We start from the raw sequence: 3,112 nt of genomic DNA on the forward strand, positions 1-3,112 counted from the left end.
AATTGCACATCACATTATAATAGAACAATGAATTTGTAAACATTAAGTTACACTTATTTATCACATTCCCATAATATGAACAATAATGAAAAAAATTGTAATTTGAAGTTTTAAATTATAATGGACCCAAATCATCAAAAATAATATTATTTATAACAGGTATATTTTATCGCGATGGGTTTTTAAATTTAATTTATTTGATGTAAACATGGTAGGTCCATACAAAATATGTTTAGAAAAGTATATTTCCTGACCAGAAAACGATCTCGGGTAACTTCATCTTTATGTTCAAGCTACTTTCATATATTCAAACATAAAATATGAGGGTAACAATTTGATAGGTAATAGTATTTAGGATAATAGTCGAGATTCGTTGTGCTTTTTCTCCGGAGGAAAACGAACGTTGCAAGAATACGGTACCGGTGTCTCACTTTTTTGGAGGAAAATGTCTCCGGCAGCCTGCGGGTGGGCGTACGTCACAAGCACGAGATTAAATAAATACGCGAGCACACACATACGCACACGCACACGACGACCGTGGGAGCCGAATCGTAATAAAATAATAATAATAATAATAATAATAATATAATCGACGCGGACGAGGACGCGAAAAGCCGTCGTCTACAAAAGGTAAAAACGCAGGGGAGCGCGTGCGCGTCTGTTATAATGATAATAATAATAATAATATGCGTATACCTACCACCGCGGACAATGACGATAATATAATATACGCACGCACACCCGTGTGTGTATGTGTATGGGTGTGTGTGTGTGTGTGTGTGTGTGTGTGTGTGTGTGTGTGTGTGTGTGTGTGGAAGCGCGCGCCGCCGTACCTCTAAATTAGCGCGTGGCAGGTGTGCGCGCGTGTTGTGCACGTCTACTGTTACCGTGGTCGGAGGACGAGGCAGCGGCCCGAGGCGGCGCCCCTCTCGCGGGCATGCCTATAATATATTGTTGTTGTTGTGTGCGTGTCCCGCGCGCTGCACAACCGGCGGTGCGCGCACTGTGGGAATGCGACCAAGATTCCCACGGGCGCCCCGTCACACGCCGCCACCGCCGCCGCAGCACACTTCCCGCCGCCGCCGACCCGGCACGGCCGTCTATATAAAACCGGCCGTGCCCTTGGGTCATGCCGTCATTCGAACGATCCTTACCGAACCGTCAACACGCGCTCGTCCGTCGTTCGTTTTTTACTGTTTACATAATATAATATTAATTTTTTAATCTCGTCATTACGAGTTTCACTATATTACATTATTATTATTACCACAATAATAATATTATAATCGTCTCGCCGTTATATTGTGCGTGTGTGAGATATCGACAGTAATATTTCCGTCGATATTATAATTTATTATTGACAAAAATAATTAAGAGTGTCGTTTCGAAAAGTGTCATATATTTTATATTATAATAAAATATACCGTGATTGTTTCGACATGCGTCCCGCCGCCGAACTCAGACCGTCATACCGGGTTCAGATGCACATGCAAATGCAACAGCAACAGCAACATTACCAGCACCAGCACCAGCACCAGCACCAGTCTGGTTCCGAATACGATGAACAACCCGTGTCCCGGACTTATCAATACAGAAAGGTAAGCACAGATCACGATTATCCAGAATTTTTTTTTTTTTATTTCCATCCAATATACGTTTTTTATCAAACCCTAATAGATATCAATAAAATAATATTATAATATACGGACGACATCCGTAAATCATATCATACACTTAGTTTCCGTTTTTAATAAAAAAATTGTTTGTCCATCAGGTTATGAAACCGTTGTTGGAACGGAAACGCCGCGCCCGAATCAACCGGTGCCTGGACGAGCTCAAGGACCTGATGGTGGTCACGCTACAGGCCGAGGGCGAGAATGTCAGCAAATTAGAGAAGGCTGACATACTGGAGCTGACGGTCCGACACCTGCACAAGCTCAAGCGGCACAACGCGCTCGGTCTAACTGGCGTCGACTCAGTTTACGCCGACAAGTTCCGCGCCGGTTTCGCGCACTGTGCCACCGAGGTATCCAACTACCTGACTGCCGACGTCCGGTCTCCGCCCGTCGACCCGTCCGCCGGTGTCAAGCTCCTGCATCACCTTGGCTCTTGCATGCGCAAAATCGACGTCGACTCCAACCGGTCCGCTTCCGGTACGGCCGCCACTACTGCCGACCAGTACAGGCCGTACACGCCGCCGTCCACCCCTGGAAGTGAGCTCAAAGAGGACCCGAATTCGGTCTGCTGGAGACCGTGGTAAACAATAATGTTGTTTATTTCCGGTCGAAAAGTTGTTATTTTGTTTTTAATCTCTCGCATCCCCTCTCCCCTCACCGTGGCCCCCGCCGAAGACTGATATGTTCGACCCGAGGTGGAGATATTGTATATCATATTATAATATATAGGCAGTTATAGGTTTTATAGGTATTATGATAATATAATTGTATTATTGTGAGAGTATACGACGATAGTTTGTTGTTCGCTCACTATATTATTTATTTTTTTCTCGAGATAGTATTTTATATTGTAATTTTTTTTTCTTTTCGTTGACGACCATTCCTTTCTGGGTATAAAATTTGTATAATGTGTACTAATATACTGGTTGCAGAGGATATGGCACTACGGCTATTTACCAAAAAATTCAAAAATACCTCTTTCTTTGTACTTATATATGTATGTTGTAAATAATATATATATATTATATCATCGAAATAGAATTTAAGACATTTTTCGATTGTATAATAATAATATTATTAAAAAAAAAATGTATTCTGCAGACGTGATACATGATATTATAATTATTGTAATATAATATCAAAAACATGTATTATGATAATATGTAGAAATTCCGTGTGTGTGCGGAAGACCTAAGAAAAAAAGCATATCTGTGATAATAATAATAAGTGTTTTACTAGAATACATTAAATCTATTCAAACATTTTAAACGTCTTGTTGTTTTTTTCTTCCTCCTCCGAAAAAAAAAAGAAAAAGAAAAATCGATCAATCAATCAATTTGCTGTCGTCGAAACGATATTATCATGCCCGGACCGCCGACGATAAGTCAATTTGTGCTCGTACGTGACTAAACCGTTCGGTTCTGGGAACCGGTCGA

General features: G+C 41.4%; 1 protein-coding gene across 1 annotated transcript; it reads left to right on the plus strand.

Annotated features, from left to right (window-relative positions):
• The first annotated feature begins 1,101 nt into the window (after positions 1 to 1,101).
• LOC111028228 (enhancer of split mbeta protein-like) lies at positions 1,102 to 2,710 on the plus strand. Its single transcript, XM_022306785.1, has 2 exons — positions 1,102 to 1,598; positions 1,775 to 2,710. The coding sequence occupies exons 1-2, from the start codon at positions 1,440 to 1,442 to the stop codon at positions 2,258 to 2,260; spliced, it is 645 nt and encodes a 214-aa protein (XP_022162477.1). The 5' UTR covers positions 1,102 to 1,439; the 3' UTR covers positions 2,261 to 2,710.
• Positions 2,711 to 3,112: the final 402 nt, after the last annotated feature.

This window comes from Myzus persicae, unplaced genomic scaffold (assembly GCF_001856785.1).
Source record: "Myzus persicae strain clone G006 unplaced genomic scaffold, MPER_G0061.0, whole genome shotgun sequence".
Classification (NCBI taxonomy): Eukaryota; Metazoa; Arthropoda; class Insecta; order Hemiptera; family Aphididae; genus Myzus; species Myzus persicae.